Source organism: Zingiber officinale, chromosome 2B (assembly GCF_018446385.1).
Source record: "Zingiber officinale cultivar Zhangliang chromosome 2B, Zo_v1.1, whole genome shotgun sequence".
NCBI classification, from domain to species: domain Eukaryota; kingdom Viridiplantae; phylum Streptophyta; class Magnoliopsida; order Zingiberales; family Zingiberaceae; genus Zingiber; species Zingiber officinale.
This window is the reverse complement of record NC_055989.1, coordinates 20,127,972-20,147,634: the sequence shown is the minus strand read 5'-3', so window position 1 is coordinate 20,147,634 and position 19,663 is coordinate 20,127,972. Positions and strand designations below refer to the sequence as shown.

The window sequence follows — 19,663 nt, the reverse complement described above, 5'->3', positions numbered from 1 at the left end:
CACACCATGTTATCTTCAATATAAATTAAATGAACAACTACATTTAACATATAAATGTAGACATTTGACCAATGTGATTCTTATTTCAAAATAAATGTTTATACAAAAAACTAGACTTTTAGTATACATTCTAACAATCTCCCACTTATATTAAAAGACTATGCTGCCATAAATGATGCCATACATCTGATTCTCATCCCCTCAACATGTCGATCAAAAGCTTTCACTGGAAGGGCCTTAGTGAAAGGATTTGCCAGGTTATCTGTTGATGCAATCTTTGCGACAATAACTTTTCCTTGCTTTACGATGTCTCGTATCAGGTGGTACTTGCGCTCAATGTGTTTACTCGCTTTATGGGCTCGTGATTCCTTCGAGTTTGCTACTGCACCACTATTATCACAATAAATTGTGATGATTTTGGGTAAGCCAGGGATCACATCTAAATCCATCAAGAAGTTCCTGAGTCATACAGCTTCTTTGGTTGCCACATACTCAGCTTCCATAGTGGAGTCTGAAACGCATTTCTGCTTAACACTCCTCCATGCTATGGCTCCACCTCTTAAAGTAAACACATAACCTGATATAGACTTACTATTGTCCCTATCTGATTGGAAGTCAGAATCCGTGTAACCCACAGGGAGAAAATCATCTGCTTGGTAAACCAGTATATAATCTCTAGTCCTTTTCAGGTACTTTAATATATGTTTTACGGCAGTTCAATGTTCCTATCCTGGATTACTTTGATATCTGCTAACCATGCCCACGATAAAACAGATATCCGCTCTCACCCATAACATTGCATACATTAGGCTTCCTACAGCTGAAGCATAAGGAACTGCCTTCATTTCCTCTATCTCTTTTGATGTCTTAGGAGACATCTTTTTAGATAAAACGAGCTAGGATAGTATCGATATATGAAGCTTGGGATAAGTACAATATTCTTTTCTTGCGATCCCTTATTACTTTGATCCCAAGAATATGTCTGCATTCTCCCAAGTCCTTCATATCGAATTGCTTGGACAACCATACCCTTACTTCTGACAACACTTTGACATTGTTGTCAATTAACAAAATGTCATCTACGTATAGTACAAGAAATACCACCACGTTTCCATCACACTTTTTGTATACACAAGACTCATACAAACACTGAATGAATCCATAAGACTAGATTACTTCATTAAACTGGATGTTCCAAGATCTTGAAGCTTGCTTCAATCCATAAATAGACCGATTGAGCTTACATACAAGATGCTCTTTACCCTTTGCAATAAACCCCTCTGGTTGCTTCATATGGATGTTTTTTTCAAGATTTCCATTAAGGAAAGCTGTCTTAACATCCATTTGTCAAACCTCATAATCCATATGAGCAGCAATAGATAAAAGTATCCGGATAGACTTAAGCATAGCTACCGGTGAAAAGGTTTCCTCATAATCGACTCCCTCTTTCTGAGTATACCCCTTCGCAACAAGCTTTGCTTTAAAGGTTTCCACCTTCCCATCTATCCCTCTTTTTCTTTTGTAGACCCATTTACATCCAATAGCTTTTACACCATTTGGTGGTTCTACTAACTCCCAGACTTTGTTAGAATACATAGATTCTATTTCTAAATTCATTACTCTTTGCCAAGATGTTGCATCTTTATCTTGGGGTGCTTCATCATATGTTCGGGGATCAGGTTCATGTTTACTTGGGATCAAGTCCGAAGATTCTCCCAAAAACATGAATCTTTCAGGTTGCCTAACAACCCTCCCACTACGACGAGGTACTGCATGTAGCTGTGCATCATTTGTGATACGTGTTACAGTTTCTTGTGATATTTCATCATGCACTGTTGGTACTAAAGTAGACGTGTCCTCTTTCATTTCTTCTATAACAATTTCACTCATGGGCTTGTGGTTCATTACATAGTTCTCTTCTAAAAATCGAGCATTAGTGCTAACAATGACCTTCTGATCTTTAGGACTATAAAATAAACCACCTTTCGTTCCTTTAGGATAACCTATAAACAAGCGAACTTCTGTACGAGATTTCAACTTATCAACATCTCCCTTCAGCACATGTGCTGGACTACCCCAAATCCAAATATGTCTCAGACTAGGCTTACGCCCATTCCATAATTCTGTGGGAGTAGAGGGTACTAATTTAGAAGGTACCAAGTTCAAAATGTACACTGCCATTTCTAGAGCATATCCCTAGAAAAAATTTGGTAATTCTGAATAACTCATCATCGATCAAACCATTTCCATAAGAGTTCTATTCCTTCGTTCTGCCACACCATTCTGTTGGGGTGTACCAGGTGCAGACAATTGGGATTGAATCCCAACCTCTGATAAGTAATTCCTAAACTCTCCTGAGAGGTACTCGCCACCACGATCAGATCGTAGTGCCTTGATACTTTTACCATGATGTTTCTCCACATCAGCCTTGTACTCTTTGAACTTATTAAAGCACTCAAACTTGCGACGCATCAAGTAAATATACCCATATTTTGAATAGTCATCTATAAAAGAGACAAAATATTCCAAACCACCTCTCGCCTGGATAGTCATAGGTCCACACAAATCAGAATGAACCAATTTCAACACATCTTTTGCTCTATACCCCTTGGCTTTAAAAGGTCTCTTGGTCATTTTTCCTTCCAAGCAAGATTCGCAGGTTGGAAAGTTTTCCACCACCAATGAACCCAAAAGTCCATCGGCTATTAGCCTTTGAATCCTACTTAAGTTAATATAACCAAGCCTTAGATGTCAAAGATATGTTTGGTTCATTTCGAAGGTTCCTTTCTCTTATTAGAATTAGAGGATGTGTTATTAATTTTCATTTGTTGCATTGTGGGAGTTATTGGATTTAGAGTATACAAATTACCAACTAATGTACCAGAACAGATAACTACCCTATTTTTCTTGATAACCACTTTATCATCAAAAGAAACAGAATATCCATCCAAAAACAGTTTAGAAACTGAAATTAAATTCTTTCTAAAACTTGGTACATGAAGATAATTTCTCAAAATCAAAGTTCTATTCTTATCAAATGATAAGTAAACATATTCCACTGCAACAGCCGCCACTTTTGTAGCATTGCCTATGTAGACGGTTATCTCTCCTTCATATAGTCGTCGGGTTTCATGGAACCCCTGCAATGAATTGCAGACATGATCAATGGCTCCTGTATCTACACACCAGGTATTGGTAGATAACATCACTAAACATGTTTCAACTACTAGAGAATAAGATATACCTTTATTGTTCTCCTTCCTATGAGGACAGCCTGCCTTCCAATGTCCAGACTGTTTGCAAATGAAGCACTTGCCCTTCAACTTCTTCACTCCTGCTTTTAGTCCAGTACCTAGAGATCGATTCACTTTCTTTGCCGAGCCAGCTTGTTTCTTCTTCTTCTTCTTGCCTTTCGACTTAGAAGTAGAAATATTTTCAGCAAAGTGGATTTGAGAACTATGACGAAATAGCCCTTCTGCTGCTTGAAGTTCTGTCAATAGTTCCGCCAATGAATAAATCCTTTTATTCATATTATAGTTTAGGTGGAACTGCTCAAAACTTTTGGGTAGCATTTGGAGAACAATATCGACCAGGGTTTCCCCATCGATTTCAGCTCCAAGGATTTGTATCTCGTTCAAGTAAGCCATCATTTTAAGGATATGATCCCTTACGGGTGTCCCCTCTGACATGGTGGCTGTCATTAAGTTTCTCATAGCCTCTTGCCTAGCAGCCCGATTCTGGTGTCCGAAGAGTTCCTTTAGATTATGAATCATGTCATAGGCAATGGGTATGGCCTGATGCTAATGTTACAGCACATTTGACATTGAAGCCAAAATGTAACACCGCGTCATCTCATCTGCCTTGACCCATTTCGTATGATACTCAATCTCTTCTTCACTAGAGTCTCTATTAGGCACATTAGGGCAGACCTCTAATAGTACAAACTTATAGCCTTCAGCAGTTAGGATAATGTTCAGGTTTCTTTTCCAATATATGTAATTGGGATCATTAAGTTTGTTCTCTTTCAGAATAACAGCAAGTGGGTTAAAGGTCATTTGAAATCCTAAGAATCACAAAATAAGTTTTGGTCAAAACTTAAGAATTTAGAATAATATTGATTCCTCAAATAATATCATTTAAATTCACCAACACCTCAAAACACCATGAATTTTGTATGCCACGATAGTGTGGACGTATACAAATTCAAACATTTGTAAGAGGAGATTTTACCCATTAATTTTATTCTTGTCAACCTAACTTTATGACAAATAAAATTAATAGTTGGTATTCCTTCGGTCACACAAATAATAGCAGTTACTCTGATGGGGAGGATACTAATAAATGTGCCTAAGTGTATACCATTACTTGATACTTAGTCCATTAAATAGGATTGTGCCCCTTCAAATGGAGAAGATCACACGCTCCTAAATAATTTCCTATAATCATCCATAAAGGAAGTTTGATCTAGTGATCCGCAAACAAACTCATCCGATGTGGAGGAAGGCACTTAAAGCCAACGCGCAAGTTTGTTTGCATCACTTACAAACCAGTAATGGAGACCGTGGAATTTATTTAAAAATCCCTCTCCCACTTAGTTATTTAAGATGAGGATTTTGACATGTACACACACACACATCACAGCAAATAAAAGCAATAAATATGAAAAAATAACTTTCCAACTATTATGGCCTTTCCATTACTATCCTCCGTGTGTCGCCAGCCCTAGCAGTCGTCAAACCCAGCCGCCAGCCCTAGGGCTCATGTCGTCACGTCCATCGAGCTTGCTTTTCCATTGTGCCTCTGGTCCTCAAATAGCACCACGCCTCGCAAGGATACGTTTCGCGACAAAAATAAAATTTTACATATATCGATTCTATATTCCACAAAGGAATGTACATAGAGTCTAGATCGAACAAAATGTAAAATCCTAAAACTAATACAGCTCCTGTTGTATTTAATAAATACAATCATGTACACACATAAAATTCCACTCAATGGTCATTTTCCTTTGTTGATGTGGCACCCGGTCAACCAATATGCTAGTTCGGTAGATCGGAAAGACTTTTTTGATATATTGAAACTCTCGATTTAGTCAACTCCGCCTTGCGCCTGTTTCTTCCGAACTTCTTGTCCCTTGGATGCCAGACTATTCTTCCATAGTTCCTTGTCCCTTTGATGTACTGAGTCCATCGGTTCCCTTCCTGTATCATCCTTCTCGCTCGCTGTATCTTTTGTCAAGGTTCGTCATGTCCGATGCTCCTTAGAGCATCGAGTACCTGTGTATTCTCCTAAGTTCCTACATACTTAGACACACAAGTTAGTAACACAAGCAAGACCTAACTTAGACTAATTTGACAACATATTTAAACAGTTATGGTTCAAACTACTTGGGGTTCTAATATAGATAACTTACTTTTCTCATTTTCTTCTTTCGCATAATTTGTTTGTGAGTCATTTTTACAAATGACCTTTACATGCCCAAATCTTTTGCAACCATAACACTGAACAGAATTTTTGTTCCATTTTTTATCCTAAATGATTGCCTCTCTTGTCCATCAGAGTGACCTTTTCCTCTACCTCAACCATGTGCTCTACCATAAAAACCTCCTCTTCCACAACCTCTACTAATGAAGTCTTCCTTTTTTTCTCTCTCTATTTCCTCCTTCACTTGAGAAGCTCAAAATATCTTTTCTTCATTCCTCTCAATGGTTCTATTTCGCCTTACCTCATGAGCTTGCAAAGAACTCATTAGTACATCAACGGAAAAAATCGAGAGATCTTTAGATTCCTCAATCGTAGTTACTATGTAATCATATTTAGGAGTCAAACTTCACAAAACTTTAGAAATAATAATTGCATCGGTGATGTTTTCTCTATATATAAGATCTCATTTGCCTAACAGTCAAAATTACTCTAAATAAAAAATCTTGCAAATCTTCATTGCCCTTTATGAGTAAAACCTTATACTCACTTTTGAGAGTCTAAAATTTCATTGCTATCACTCTGAAGGAGCCTTGGAATTTTTTTTATACAGTATTTTCCAAGCCTCTTTTAAAGTTAAGGAAGTTGCAATTCTTGAAAAATCATCTCATGTACTTTTTATTAAAAGATGAACAGTACTATTGCATCTTTCTTCCTATTCTTCGTTAATCGACTTTTATCAGCATCCTCATCATCAAAGTCTCTCTACAATATCCCAAAGATCTAAATCGAGTCTCGATTTTGATATTTCAAAATTTATAACAATTGTCATTGTAAACCAACTAAAATACATTAAACCCGACGGTCTGATATTATTCTTCAATAAAATAATAAAAAAAATTAAAATGTCAAGAAAAGTCATATGAATCACAATAATTTTTAATATTTCATTCATCAATTACATAACCCAACCCAATCATGTCACTTGGACTCCACAGACTCTACTACTATCAAATACATGAACAAGGACTATTTCATTCATCAATTACATAGCCCCTTTTTTTCTTTTCTTTTTTACCAGTAACCACTATTAATTACTTACCACCTCGCTCTCCGCCGTCCCGTCGGTGCTATTTCCCTCCTCCACCCTCACTGTCGCTTTTTCCCGGGCCTCCTCCAGCTCTTGGATCAGCCTCCGGAGGCACGATTCCGCGTCGTCCCCCGACTTGGGCATCAGATTCTCCGCCACGTCGGCCGGCGTCATCTTCACCTCATCTAGCAGCACCCTCACGTCCTCCAACAACCGGTGGTCGCCATCGACAATCCCGAGGTAGTTGGCCGCCAACACCTTAAATGCCTCGAAGCAGCAATACGACATCTCGATGTGCTTGTCCATCCTCCCGCGCCGTATCAGCGCCGGATCTAGCTTCTCCACGTGGTTGGTCGTGAATATGATCAGCCGCTCGCCGCCGCACGCCGACCATAATCCGTCGATGAAGTTAAGAAGCCCCGAGAGGGTCACCTTGCTCTGTTTCTCATCATCCCCATGCGGCTTCACCGGAGGCTTTCTGTCACCTTCCTTGCCGTCCTCCTCCTTGTCGTCCTTCTTCTTCTTCTTTTTCCGCTCGCCGGTGAGGTCGAGCGAGCAGTCGATGTCTTCGATCACGATGATGGACTTGCCGGTTGTCTCGATAAACAGCTTCCGGAGCTCGGTGTTGTCCTTGACGGAGGTGAGCTCGAGATCGTAGACGTCGTAGTCGAGGTAGTTGGCGATGGCGGCGATCATGGTGGACTTGCCGGTTCCCGGCGGGCCGTGGAGGAGGTAGCCGCGTTTCCATGGCTTGCCGATCTTGGCGTAGAAGTCCTTCCCGCTTCGGAACGCCTCCAGGTCTGCCACGATCTCCCTCTTCTTGTCGGGGTCCATCGCCAGGGTCGCGAACGTCGAGGGATGGGTGAACGTGACGTGGCTCCAGACAGACTTCTTGTAGCCAAACGAATTGTTGGTGGGGTTGTTGGTGTAGAGCTTGCGGCGGCGGTTGCGGAAGGCGGCCTCGCGCCCGGCGGCGAGGACGTGGTCGAGGTAGGATCCCACTACGAGGTCGCGGTGGCGGCGGTGGAAGACGAGGCGGAAGTAGCGGCGGGAGTCCGGCTGCGGGTAGAAGGAAAAGGAGTTCTGAGGAGGCGAGCGGGAGACAGAGGTCCACCAGATCCGAACGCCGCGGAAGTCGTCGGTGACCTCCTCGTACTCGTCCATGCTGAGGGTGAGGGAGGAGGAGTCCTTCCCGAGCTCGGCCTTGAGCTTGGTGGCGGACTGAGTGCAGGATGCGGCGAGGTAAGACTCTATGGCGGCGTAGGCGTCGCTTCGCTTCATGCGCTCGCCGGAGAACTCGGGAAAGGTGATGTGGATGTAGGGGAAGACGAGGAAGACGAGGCGGCGGGAGTATTTAGAGAGGGAGTACTCGAAGAGCTGGATGCCGGGGAAGTAACGGTAAACGACGGGCCAAAGGAACATAGCGCTGGCCGCGAGCGACCACAACGCCGCCGCCCACTTCTCGTCGATACCGCCCGGAGCCATCCTTCACTCCTTGGATCGATAGTATTGAACTCTCTTCACCATTTATATATATGTATTTTATAGCGAGATCTAGAGAAAGAAGATCGCAATAAAAATTAACTCCTTTAATTTCATTACTCGAGTTTCAAAAGGGTTCCGTCTCTCTCATTTTTTTTATTTTACTAAACAACGCAAGCGAGTTAGTTTCAATATTACTCAAATCACCTATACAATTTTCATAATATACAAATGACTTATTACATTTCCAAAATATCCCTTTTTCTATCTGTCCTCAACCAATTTTATCTAAAACTGACTTATTGATTTAGAACTCTGAATCACTTTATATCAAAATTAATATACTTTTAAAAATCTTTTTAATGTATTCATGCATCCCTCTTTCTCTTTAGGTGCATAAAATAAGTTTTGTCCAAAAATGACTTATGAATTTAGAAACTAAATCACTTCATATCAAAACTACTAATATAATATTAAAAACCTCCTTAATATATATATATATATATATATATATATATATATATGATCCGGTGATAAGGACGGGGGATCCTCGTTGGCGGAAAGTCAACGACACGTGGAGGTCAAAAATCAAAAGATTCAACCCTGATACCCGACCGACCAGACTGAGAGGGTCGACCGGCCGGGAATCCCCCGAGCCGAATGAAAGGCAACCCGACTAGAGGTCGGGTTTCCGATGTTCAAGGTAAGAAGATTTCAGGGCCGAGCGGACTGTCCGTTCGGCCGGGGCACCATGCAACAAAGACAGGCAGGAGCAGTCTCATCCGAACATACAACCGGGGCAGAAGTGATATGCCTGCCGAGCGGCCGAACCGCTCGCCCCTGAAATAGACAGGAGGCACAAGAGGACAAAGGAAATAAGGGATAACATCATCCTCGAGACATCTGCCACCGACAGGTAGCAGAGTTGGCGGCCGAGCCGTACACAGGATCATACGGTGGAAGCTTCCACCGTCACATCCGGGATATGCTCGGACAATTACGGAATAATGTCAGGGGTACTTTTCTAACATGGGCTCGTTAAGGTATGTTTGGGGAAGCGTGCACGCATCGAGAAGCGTGCCCGTGCATCCCCGGGGTCCTATATAAGGACCCCCAGACGTCGACGAAGGTATGCACAATATTCACTGTAGTCACAGTTACGCTGCCTCTCTCATTTCTCGTTGCCTGACTTGAGCGTCGGAGGACCGTCGTCGCGAAACCCCTCCCGGCTCGGCTTCTTTGCAGGTTCACCGGAGATCTTCACCACCAGTCGGATCAGCAGCGGAGAGAGTCACGTCCCCAGTATCCATCGACTCAGCGCTCGGACAGAATCAATATATTTGTTTCTTTAAGGTGTAGGACAATGATACTCATTAAAACACTGGCAATAGATTTCTAAAACTCCCCTAATTAATAAAAAATATTAAATTTTTAAATGATGTAAGTCACTTCAAATCAAAATCAATGTACTCGTAAAAATCTCATTAATACATCTATGTACTCGGATTTGAATATAATAGCGTAAATTAAGAACAATAAATTAGTAGAGTGAAAATGTAGAGATGTGCTCTCAATTTATATTATTAAATTTAGATCCGAATCATAAATATATTAAGGAAAATTTTAAAAATATATTAATTTTTTTAAAAATAATTTAAAGTTTTTTTATCTCCATCAGTCAATTTATTTGAACAATATAAAAACTATATGGGTTATTATATGTTTCAGGAAAATGCCATTTTTTAAAACTGGTTTGATTAGTGTAGGTTCCCGAAGAAAAAGAAATTATAAGATCATTGACTATTGACTTCTGGTGTGCGTAAGGAAGAAGAAACGACCACATCGCTAGCCTCAGCAGGGTTAGCTGGATCCCACGGTGACATACGAATTCAGTATCGGACAGGATTCGTATGATTGTTAAATGCTGCGCGGGACCCGACACCGGGGAAAGATGACGTCAATGCAATGACGTTGGTATCATTGGTCAACATATTTGCATACTTGGAGTTCAAGTAATTCGGGCGTGACGAGATATAAATTGTATATTAATGGAGAAGTAAAGTCCATTTTAGCATCTCCTCCAAAAACGAATCCATACTGGATAAATCATAAAAATATTTATGAGACGTCGATGAAATGACTGACGTTCGTATCCTTGTCAACATATTTGCATCCTTGGAGTTCAAGTAATTACCAATTATAAGTACTTTTAAAATAGCTGTACTCGATAGCAGGTGAAATTTAGATTATAAAATAACCGACTAAAATTTTAAAATTATTTATTTTTTAAAAATATTAATCATTTTGATTAATTCGATGAGTTAGGAGAAGCATAAATGATATAGATAAAACTACCTGCTAATCCCAAAGGTGCCGTGTGCATTTTGGAAAGACCCGCGTGATCTAGTTTAGCTAATGAGAAATCGACACGTGTCCAAACGGTTAATCAACGGTTACATAAGTTGTATCCACCTGGACATACAAACATATGACACATTAAACTCTCCAATGATAAATTAGGGATTTAGAGTGCGTTTTCTAAAGGAATCTCCACCGGTGGGAAAACAAGGCAATATCATATATCAATTTAGAGTTGAATTCTATGAACAAGCAGACCATCCATGGCTAATGGCATGGCTGGTCCTCTATTTGATCTTTTCAAAGATCTTGACGGCACTCGTACAGCAAGAAAATTCTTGTAGTAAAAAGCACAACAAGAGATTCACACAGTCACTCTACTGTTATTTGCAATATTGTGGTGAGCCTAGGTTTACTATACCTTCTAAGAAGCAAAGACGAGCAGACGACACTTACAGACGAGAAAGCCATGCAAGCGCCTGCCAACCATGGCGGCATTCGAAGTCCCATGAGGGGGAAAAGGAGGCCAGCTGCAATAGGAATCGCAATGACGTTGTATGCCATTGCGAAGAAGTAGTTCCACCGGATCCGAGCAAAGGTCTTCCTTGAGAGGTCGATGGCAGTGATCACATCCTCAAGGTTATTTCTCACTAAGACGTAGTCTGCAGCTTCGATAGCAATGTCTGTTCCAGCACCTATGGCCATTCCGACATCGGCAGCTGCAAGAGCAGGGGAGTCGTTTATGCCATCACCAACCATTGCGACTATGCTTCCATCTTTTTGAAGCGAGCGTATCACATCTGCTTTTCCCGCTGGCATTACTTCAGCTCTGACATCTTCAATTCCAACCTGAGAGAAGAAATATTTTCGGTGTGGTTAGCGCACATCTTTGGAAAGAAGTTGGCAAATTTTGAACCTCATTAAGAAAAGTTAAGTATGCAAAAACAAGAACAGAGAAAAGCACCAGATCTCAAGTTCCAAAAAAAAAATCATATAGAAAATGTAATGCTGATGATATAAACACTTATCTCTCGAGGCGTGGATTTTCAAAAATAAGTCAGAATTCTCAATCAGTTCATTGCTTGCTAAAATCGAAGGGGGAAATGAAATTATGTTAAAGTGCTCTAATTTACAAATGTTAAGTATGAACTCAAACTGGTTCTAGAAGTAAAAAATGCAGCATGTTTAGAGAGTAAAACCTCCTATTAATCCAGTTAATTAACAAAGCCAAGAAGCAAACCTCCTTTGCAACTGCATGTGCAGTCCTTGAATTATCGCCAGTCACCATGACTGGACAGATACCCATCTTCTGTAAGCCTCGTACAACAACCATTGCTTCTCGTTTTAGGGGATCTGCAATCCCAAGGGCTCCAATGAAACTATCATCATATGCCACAAGAACACCTGTTTTAGCATTCAATTCCAAGTCAACCAAGAAATTTTCAGCTTCTGTAGGAACAGTGACCCCATTTTCAGCTAACAAAGCTCGATTGCCAACCTATCCATGATATCGAAGCAACCAAAAATTCAAACAAGGAATACACACTCACATAGAGTGGGAGGGATAAAAACTGACTGATAAACTCACCAGGACTCTTTTTCCATTGATCAAGCACTGCACACCTCTCCCAGGAAGAGCAGAGAAGTCGATGGCTTCCAGAAGCCATTCTGACAAGATTTGATCTCTACTCTGCTTTGCGGCATCACTTGTAGGGAGCTTATCGAAGAAGTGATAATGATAGGCATAATCTAGGATTGCCTTAGAAAGAGGGTGTTCACTGCTAGCCTGAACTAGAACAATAGAGCAAAAATGGTGGTTTGTGTTAATATTGGAGCTGCTGATGGAATAAATTTTGTCATGAAGACACTAATTCCTTGACTCACCTCTGCAGATGCAACTAAAGTGAGAAAGTCTCCAAGTTCCATTTCTGCAAAAACTTTTACAGTGGTAACAGCAGCTTTTCCTTGGGTGAGAGTTCCTGTTTTATCGAAGATAACATAGCTGATGTTCTGAGCTCTCTCCAAAGCATCACCTCCTTTGATTAGGATTCCATGAGAAGCACCAACACCAGTAGCTACCATGACTGCTGTTGGAGTTGCTAGACCAAGGGCACAAGGGCAAGCAATAACCACCACAGATATTGAGAACATCAGTGAGAAAACAAAACAATTGCTACTTTCCTTGATCCATGAATCAGGATAAGCTCCCAATAATCCACAGAAAAACCTAAAGAGGATAAACAGAATAATAAGCACCCAATTCAGGTTTCAAAAAGTATATCTGAAATCTGAAGGATGAGTGTGAACTTTTACCATCCCAAGAATGTCAACAAGGAGATGGAGATAACAATGGGAACAAAGATGCTGGCAACCTGCAACATGTACAAATAGCTTGTAAGAAAAACAGAAACTGGGTGTTTTTTTTTATATATCACCAGTCAAGAAAATATCAGTTAGAAGAAGTCATGTGGATACTGGAAAAGTTGGAGTGCTAATCCACAGTGAATAGATTGTACGAAGGCAAGGCAGACTGCAAGTTAATCATTTTTTTCACTCAAATACATGTATGATACTTGGAAATATAACGTATGAAACCCCATGCGTGTTCACTAAATTACTGATAGAAGAAACAATGGTAGCACAGGCAGACTCATCTGCAAAGTTCTTGCAAATTCTGTGTTTTGCAAGGAATTTTTATGGAAAATATACAGCAGAGAATGCTTGGTCATCTAATTCACTAATTCATTAAACATAACAGTGAAAATTCTGAAGAATCAGTGTTATTAATTTGTTATCTTTAGACTTTTAAAAAACATTAGCACATCAATTCTAAAAGTAAGCAAGCTACCCTTGGTATAAATAAAGGTCAAACTGACTATTGGTCTGATAAATCTCTCGTACTAGCACCCTCTAACATTTGTTAATTGCGGAAAATTCTGTTAGCCATGATGGATGCTTCAAACAAATTATGCTTTTGAAATGCGGTCTCCATATCAACTCTTCAGGGAAGAAATTGTAATAAAGAGCTTCCGCTTCTGTATCGTTATGCTAATGCTTGCATGAATACAATCATAATATCAAGCCTATGACCATATATATGACTTGGTTCCTTCTTGTTATGAATAACCCTCTTTCCTGCTAGACATTTAGAGGGCATTTGGTTGCCTGCCTAATTAACTAATGCCGCAAACGACAATCTAGAGGAAATGTCACTTCCAACACTGCTATGAGTTTCCAGCTTTTAAGACTTACTAGAGATGGGTTTGCAATTTGCAGAAGGTTGGAATAACCAAATCCCCACAATTGATTATGGGTATTTATTGTAATTGATATTTGCAACTGCCAATTAGCTGTCAACCAAGGAGACCCTTATAATCTACAAAAAAAACCTTGCTTTTCCTCTTGGATGACTAGTTGAACACGATCAAAAAATTACAGAAATACAATGGAATTTATGATTCATTTCAGATTTTTTTTTCACACAACAGGAACAGTGGATTGTGGTGTTCAGCTCTCTCATCTGCAAGAAAAAAAACAGAAATATCATTGGGATACTAACAAATAATTTTAAAATTTGAAACCACAAAATGAAATTGTGTATTATGAAATAAAAACAAAAAAGGATATTGTGAAAGATATCCAGTGAAACCATCGATTAAAGAATATCAATGGCATATTAGATAAAATTAAAATAAAGCAAAAGATGTCCAGCAAAGACAAAATCATCACTGCAGTATAATAATGATGTTCATGACAAAATGAAATAAAAATAGAATAAATAGTTGCTGAAAGGATAAATAATCAGGAAAAAGGATTGCTGCAGTTACTGACATAATCTGCAAATTTCTGGATTGGAGCCTTGGACATCTGGGCAGTCTCCACCAGAGAAATGATCTGACTCAAAACTGTGTTAGATCCTACTCTTGTGGCTTGAATATGAATGACACCGTGTAAGTTCATTGTACCTCCAACAACAGTAGAAGAAACTTCTTTGGGGATTGGTATGGATTCACCAGTGACCATACTTTCATCAGCATAGCTTGTACCCCAAACTACTATACCATCAGCAGGGATTTTTGAACCTGGAAGAACTTTTAAGATATCACCAGGTTGAATTAAGAGTGCATCTATCTCTTTTTCCGTTATATATCTCCCTTCTGCAATCCAAAATACTACATAACTCAGTTATGTATTAACAGAATAATCATATTGGAGGATAAACATCAGCACCTTATTTATTTTTAATCAGGATGGCCAAGAAACATACAAATGGAAAGAAACAGACACACATAACTACAATTTTGAAAACTCTATCAGTTAATTCTTTCCCAGATATCAAATAACAGTTTTACCTTCATCTTTGATCAACAACATAGCTGTTGCAGGGGCAAGTTCAACCAGCTTCTTGATAGCATCTGATGTTTTACCCTTGGCAACAACTTCCAAATATTTCCCAAGCAAAACAAATGTAATAATCATAGCACTTGTCTCAAAATATATTGGAGGATGAAAGCCAGTAAATGTGCCATACAACAGTGCACCAACTGAATAAAAATAAGATGCAGAAGTCCCAAGTACAACCAGAACATCCATGTTCATAGACCAATGTCTTAGTGCTTTATACGCTGCCACATAAAATCTTTTACCAATAACAAACTGAACAATACTCACTAGCGCCCATTTGATTAAATCTCGCAATAGAAAAGGTCCACAGTGCATGAGCAAGAAAGAACTGAATAAACCAATACGAGGACAAACAATCCGTATGAAGAAGACAGGAATCTATATTGTAAAATCACCAATAATTAGTGATCTAGAAGAATATCAATTTGGTTAAAAAATTAAGTAGAATGAAAAAGTTCCTAGATCTTCATGTTAGAGAAATATAGTGAACTCAGTTAACAATGCTAAAGATCAAACTCACACTGAGTAACAGACTGGAGAGAAAAAGCCGAAGCATTTTTGAGGATTCTTCTACATGATTTGAAGTAGCTAGTGTGTAAGGGCTTTGTGCATGTGCCTTTAACTTACCATTGCTTCCTTTCTCAATGGAATCAACAATCGACCGCAAACCAACAGCTTCTGGATCAAAGATGATTTCCACTTCTGAAAGGCTAAAATTCACCACAAACTGACACACACCTTTCAGATTCCTTAGTATTCCTTGTATATCCCGTACTTCTATTTCACTTGCGAGTCCATCAACGCACAACAAAACTTTATTTTGCTCACTGCTTTGCAGAAAAGAAGCATCAAAGCCCGCATCCTCAATAGCAGAAACAATTTCATCCTTTTTAATGACTGAGGGATCATATTCGATTTCTCCTAACGAGGTTGCCAAAGCAACAACAGCTCTTCTCACCCCAGGAAGTTTGGTCAAGATACCTTCAATGGAATTTACACAGGCAGAACAAGTCATGCCTCCTATCCTGAACTGCCCAGTCAAGGTCTTTTGGGACCTTGTTTGGCTATTATTAAATTCTGGAAGAAGTTCGGCTTCAAATCCTACATCTTCAATCACATCTCTTATGTCTTCATCCTGCATAGGGACTAGTATCAAGTTAGCAGTTGTGAGACACAGAATGACTTGCATCACCTTATTGTACAAATGGTACATGCAACACACTTCCCTTGTTAATAATAATGTTAAGCAAGTTAGCAAGGGAATCATAATGTCGTCATTTTTATCTCATAAGTATTCCATTTAGGGTAAGTAGTTATGGATGAACTCATTGAATACTTCTAGGACTTGTTAGCATGGTGTATGTTGTTTGGAAATGATATTCTGCTAATACCGAATCTTGGCGAGAGACTTTGAAAGTCAAAGGTTTCAGGCTTAGTTAAGTAAAGATAAAATATATGAAATTCAAATTTCGTAATAGTAGATGTAGTAAGACAATTGTTAAGACAGAAAATGACGAATTACTCATAACTGAACACTTATTTAAGATCGTTTTTACAAAAGGATAGAGAGATTGATAGAATATTTTACATAGATACAAGCAAGATAGTTGAAAGTATTCTTTGTGATTATAAGGTACCTCTAAAACTTATACAGAAGTTTTACAAAACAACAGTTAGACTTACTATTTTATATGGAGTTGAATGTTGAGCTATAAAGTGAACACATGAGCAGAAGTTGCGTCGCAAAAATAAGGATGTTAAGGTGGATATATAAACATACGAGGATGGATTAGATAAGAAATGAAAATATTGGAAAGAAAGTTGGGTTGCAACTATTGAGGAAAAACTCCGAAAGATACATTTAAGATGGTATGGATATATACTTAGGTGACCAATAAATACCCCCTTTAGACAATAGGAGGTTATGACAAATAGACACATTAATTGAGGAAGACTGAGACTAAAGAACATTTAGTTAGCAACAATAATACTATCATTTAAATATAAATGAGGATATACGAGGAATTGAGCCCAATGACGTAGGAGGATCCATATAGCCGACCTCACTTAGTGTAAGATTTGGTTGTTGTTGTTATTGTTGTTAAAGTCTTCTGTTAGAAATAAAATATTAACTACAAGTAAAAATGCATTACAAAATTGTACTCTTGGGAGGAGCTTGAAAAAAAAAAGGATACTTGTTGAATCAAGGCATAGCCCAATCTATCCCAAAATGACTAGTCAGTAGGGTGGGAGGGTGACGCTCACTCAATATAGGCACATCATGGACCACAGTTCAAATAGCCCAAAATGTGATAACCTAACGAGGGAGGAGACATTGATATAGATTATCGAGGGATGCCTTCGCCTGATCTCAGCAGATTACCCTACTTCTCAATGGTTTTACTCCAGCTGGGATGAAACTATTGGCACGGAATCCAAATACGACAAGGACAAAAAGGTTTTCCGTTTCAACCAGATTCTCCTCGACCCAAACCCCCCGACACAAATATGCATAGGTATGCTTAACTTCCTTTTCTCTCCCAAAAAAAAAAAAAATGAGACCTCACAGGAAATACAACTTTCCAGCACAGCTCGCGATCCAGGCAGCATCAAAACTGAATGAGAAAAGAAGTCTACAGGAGAAACACCAAAATAATGCGCCACAATGAAACAAGCGCAAAAATCCCACCTTTACGCGAGCGGGATCAAACACGACATGGGCCTTGTTCTGGAGGAGGGAGACGGAGGCCCGGACGACGCCAGGGAGGGCGGAGATCGCGCCCTCAACCGCGCTGGTGCAGGCCGAGCACGTCATCCCGACGACCCTGACCTGAATCCGCCTCACTTCCTTCTCCGAATCCCCCCTCCCGGTCCCCGCTGGCTCCGCCGCCGCCGCTTCCTCGTCGTAGGAATCGAGGAGGCGGACGCCCTCGAAGTCGCCGCCGTCCTCGTCCCTCAACGAGATGCCCCGGCGGCCGCCGCCCGCCGTCAATTGGATGTCGCGCGAGCTGGGAGCCATCGAAGAACTCCAGAGAGTGACGACTTGAGAGGAGGAGGAGGAGGAGGAGGAGGGAGGATTAAAAAGAGGTGAAAAAATGGCAGAAAATCGAAGAAAGGCTGTAACAAGTAACAACCCAAAGCTTTTTGTCTACCAGACAAGTCCGAAATTACATATTTACCCCTGTTTCTTCCTTAAAATGATGAAAACGATTAGGTGAGAGTAGGTGATCTGACGGCCAAAAGAACGCCAAGGTAGTTTAAAACGATTATGATATTTTTAGCTGCGATAACAAAAACCGTTTTTAAAATAATTATTTTTTATTTTTTTTCAAAATATTTCAGAAATCAAAAATCAATTTTCGATGGTTGAATTTAAAAGAATTTATAGAAAATAATAACAACAATAATAATATAATCTTTTACGTTCTCAATGCGGTTAGCCGTGTACGCGAAGGAACCAGATTAACCGACAGGTATGATTCCACGTTCGACCCCACACGGATACCGGGTCGCACGCCCGACCCGGTAAGTTCACATCGCAGGCTTTGACTTTGAAACCGGGTCTGGGACCCGACCCGATAAGAACGCTTCAGTGCTTTGACTCTTGGATCCTAGGATGCTGTCAATTTGTCAAATTTGAATTTTGTGTTTTGGTCCTAAATAGTTTCGTAATTTCAACTTTTAATTATATAAATGTATAGTTGACGTGATTAGGTTAGCGATCGATCTGTTGACCCACTCCCCAGCCTTGAAGCCAACAACTCGACCTACTTCACCATTTATATATTTTCCTTTATCTTGACTTCCACTCTTATTTGTATGAGATAATCATTTATAATACTATTTAGTCTACTAAAATTAGAGGTGTGGACTAGGGGCGAGCCAATCATGCCCCTCTAACATTGTTGGGATGGATTTGTGACCTAGCCTGATTTGGTCGGGTCACGTTACACGTAGTATGCCTCGATAATATTTAGGTCATGTTTTGTCAAGTTTAACTTGGTTGGCTGATTGAATTAGATGAGGGCAGTTCACCTCTCATATGTTAATCGAAGGTACAATTTGTAGGCGTGTCAATTTAAATGGATCACGTGGATTCGGGTTATGCCGAAATAGGAATATTATAAGAAAAAAATTAATCCAAATATATCTGAATCCAAACATAATTTAAAAATCCTAAAACTGAATTTGAATCCGGACAATTCGACTAATCCGATTAAAAAATAATAATATTTTTCTATAATTTTTTTACTTTTATCTTAATATTTTATTATTATCATAGTAACCTTTTTTCATGTCTAAACATGATTATTTAAAAAATAGATAATTCAGCCTAAGCACCATTTTAACTCTGACGTAAACTTTGATGATAAACCTAAAGTCACAAGTTGTGCCTAGTACATCCTATGACAACAACACACGCAACCAACGTACCATTTAGGCTTGATAGATGACTGACCTGCCCCCACGGGCGGGATCAACTGGTTATGACATGGATTCTTGCAGCATGAGTCGAGAGGTCGAGGGTCTGCGGCAGTAAATGCGATAACATCAATATCTGTCCGTGCTAAACACCTAAGACCACCATGTCATAGCTGGGCCCGTATTCACCGTGATTTACTCCCTCTCATACTTGTGGGGCCGGGTTGAGGGGGCCGCTGGGTTGGCGGTTCCAACCTTTTGCAGCTTGATAGATGACTGACCTTTATGTGCTAGTTGTTAGAATCAAAATGTAACTAGAGGGGGGATGAATAGCGTCTCACCCAAATCGATCACTTCCTACATATTCGTTAGTGCACAGCGGAAAACAAAGAATACAACCACGAATACAAATATGAAAGCTAAATACAAAGGAAGAGATGCAAACCGCTAACACGTTCGTTTACGTGGTTCGGAGATAACTTGCTC

The 19,663-nt window shown here is 39.8% G+C and overlaps 2 protein-coding genes across 2 annotated transcripts; both read right to left on the bottom strand.

Moving 5' to 3' along the window:
- Window positions 1-6,344: 6,344 nt before the first annotated feature.
- On the bottom strand, window positions 6,345-8,072 carry LOC122045457 (AAA-ATPase At3g28580-like). The gene has a single exon (XM_042605683.1). The coding sequence runs from the start codon at window positions 7,994-7,996 to the stop codon at window positions 6,512-6,514; it is 1,485 nt and encodes a 494-aa protein (XP_042461617.1). The 5' UTR covers window positions 7,997-8,072; the 3' UTR covers window positions 6,345-6,511.
- Window positions 8,073-10,550: 2,478 nt separating this feature from the next.
- Window positions 10,551-17,885, bottom strand: LOC122045456 (cation-transporting ATPase HMA5-like). Its single transcript, XM_042605682.1, has 9 exons — window positions 17,445-17,885; window positions 15,276-15,890; window positions 14,704-15,133; window positions 14,183-14,508; window positions 12,665-12,723; window positions 12,236-12,578; window positions 11,940-12,137; window positions 11,592-11,849; window positions 10,551-11,200 (listed from the first exon to the last, which is right to left on the bottom strand). The coding sequence occupies exons 1-9, from the start codon at window positions 17,772-17,774 to the stop codon at window positions 10,724-10,726; spliced, it is 3,036 nt and encodes a 1,011-aa protein (XP_042461616.1). The 5' UTR covers window positions 17,775-17,885; the 3' UTR covers window positions 10,551-10,723.
- Between the last annotated feature and the right edge of the window lie 1,778 nt (window positions 17,886-19,663).

Coding starts and splice junctions, on each gene's coding strand:
- LOC122045457 (XM_042605683.1), bottom strand. CDS start 7,996: ATGGCTCCGGGCGGTATCGACGAGAAGTGGGCGGCGGCGTTGTGGTCG.
- LOC122045456 (XM_042605682.1), bottom strand. CDS start 17,774: ATGGCTCCCAGCTCGCGCGACATCCAATTGACGGCGGGCGGCGGCCGC. Junction 12,724..14,182: donor TCCAGAAATTTGCAGATTAT/GTCAGTAACTGC, acceptor TACATGTTGCAG/GTTGCCAGCATCTTTGTTCC. Junction 11,201..11,591: donor CACATGCAGTTGCAAAGGAG/GTTTGCTTCTTG, acceptor TTCTTCTCTCAG/GTTGGAATTGAAGATGTCAG.